The sequence below is a fragment of the Buceros rhinoceros genome, unplaced genomic scaffold (assembly GCF_000710305.1).
Source record: "Buceros rhinoceros silvestris isolate BGI_N320 unplaced genomic scaffold, ASM71030v1 scaffold38252, whole genome shotgun sequence".
NCBI classification, from domain to species: Eukaryota; Metazoa; Chordata; class Aves; order Bucerotiformes; family Bucerotidae; genus Buceros; species Buceros rhinoceros.
In genome coordinates, this window is record NW_010400126.1 from 10,701 (window position 1) to 12,625 (window position 1,925).

The 1,925-nt window shown below is 53.7% G+C and overlaps 1 protein-coding gene across 1 annotated transcript in view; it reads right to left on the reverse strand.

The window, feature by feature from the left end:
- The window catches only part of MAPK13 (mitogen-activated protein kinase 13), a gene marked incomplete at its 5' end in the record, with an annotated part of 5,810 nt that extends 4,070 nt beyond the window's left edge, over positions 1 to 1,740 (reverse strand). Inside the window, 3 exons of the mRNA XM_010131749.1 lie at positions 78 to 125; positions 527 to 556; positions 1,632 to 1,740. Coding sequence (XP_010130051.1) covers positions 78 to 125; positions 527 to 556; positions 1,632 to 1,740 — 187 coding nt within the window. The remainder of the gene's footprint in view (positions 1 to 77; positions 126 to 526; positions 557 to 1,631) is intronic.
- Positions 1,741 to 1,925: the final 185 nt, after the last annotated feature.

The following is a 1,925-nucleotide window of genomic DNA, read 5'->3' on the forward strand; positions in this document are numbered from 1 at the left end:
GCTGTATGCCTGCTGGCAAAGCGGTTCCTCCATGGTCTGATACCCTACGTGCTGCAAAGCGGCGCTCTTCCACCTACCTTTAGCTGACAGTCTTCGTTCACAGCCAGGTTCCCTGGCTTCAGGTCCTACAACAGAAAAAAGCAGAAGAACAAGGAGTTAACGCAGCAGCACCAGCCTCAGCTGAACCTCGGCTCCCTTGAGTCGGATTCGTAACATCCCAAGTGCAGTAGGGATACAGCAGACACGGTGCCTGCCACACCGTACAGTTTCAGATCGCTGTTTTAGTTTTTCTGAAACAGTTTTCATTCAAAAAGCATCACAAAATACTTCTCAGCTCCTCCAAAAATACCGCACTTCCTCTAACCTCTCCACAAACCCAAACACAGGAGGGAGAAGAGCAGGGACATCAGAGGGACCTTAGGGCAGAGGAGGCTGTTAGTGAAACGACATTTTGGAATTCGTTAGCTTCATGCCCAAGCTGCGTTTCTCCCCAGCAGACAGACATCAGAGCAAGAGCAGGACTCACCCTGTGGACGATGCCGGCGGAGTGAATGTACTGCAATGAAAAGAGGAGCCACAATGTGAGCACCAGCAGACCAGGTTTCCCGTCCTCCAGCAGAGAAACGAGAGCTACCGACAGGCGCTTGCCGAGAACACAACCCTGCAGCTGCTGCCGGCCACGGGCAGACATCCCTGCTCTGGATTCCTGTGTGTTTGCCACGGTGCTGCCAGTCTAAGGAAGAGGCAGAGCAGGGGAGGAGGTGGGGGGCAAGGACCCCGCCAGCTTTAGACTGTCAAACCAAGGTTTCAGGGTTGCGGGGAGGAACATGGTCAGCAGGTGATGTGAAAATGGTGGTTTGGGTTTTAAACCATGTGAGAAAAAAAAATCTGATCATTAAACCCCACAACTGCAGACGCTGCCTGCACGGCTGTTACCACCTTCCCTGCTTCGATCGAGCTTGAGGTACCAGTGATGTGGGGAAGGTGCTGTCCTAAGAAGAACTCCCCAATGCCAGCCACAGCTCTGACTCCAGGCGAAGGCTGTGGCAGACATTAAGACGTTGTCTCGATGTCCCGGGATTCTGGTGACTCCTCTCAGCTCTCAAAGCCAGTCCCAGCCGTTCCTTCCCTATTCTACTGGACAGAAAATCACCGCCTGTCTCCTCCCCCGAGAGTCGCTGTTAGGAGCTGAGCAGCAGCTCCTGTTGCTGCCAGCCTCTTCCTTCCTACACAGAGTTTTGCTGAGGGTTTGGCAAGAGCAGCGCGGCTGCTGCCATGGGAAAACCATCACAAGGTCCGTGGCGGCTGATTGCTTCAGCAGCCGCCCAGCTGAGAGGAACGAGCAGCCGCTTTAATGGCGTGTGCTGGAACAAGAGTAGTTCTGCAGCCAATAGCTGTTCTCAGGGATGCCACAAACCCCCAAATCCTCCGGGAGGGTGCTGGAAGGGGATTTAGTTCTGGTCAACCCAGGCTGGAAAAAGAGTAGTTCTGCAGCCAATAGCTGTTCTCAGGGATGCCACAAACCCCCAAATCCTCCGGGAGGGTGCTGGAAGGGGATTTAGTTCTGGTCAACCCAGAGGTGACGTTAGAGGAGACACAGGGAGTCATTAAACTCCTCCAGACCCACCTACCTTCAGCCCTTTCAGCATCTGGTAGACCAGGTACTGGATCTTTTCATCACTGAATTCATGTCCCATGATCTTTTGTAAATCTGTCCGCATGTATGGCATCACCAGGTAGCTAAAAGGCAGTAAGACAAGGCCCTGAGTCTAGAAGGAAACCACGAGGAGCAGGCTAGCCTTGTCCTCACTCGCTGGGGCTTTGGCTGCGTCACAGCTTCTGAGCTGGGTTGTTGTGACTGTTCCTGGTGACCTGCAAGCGATGCTGGATTGCACCCTGCCCCGAAAACTGCTCCTCTCCTTAGA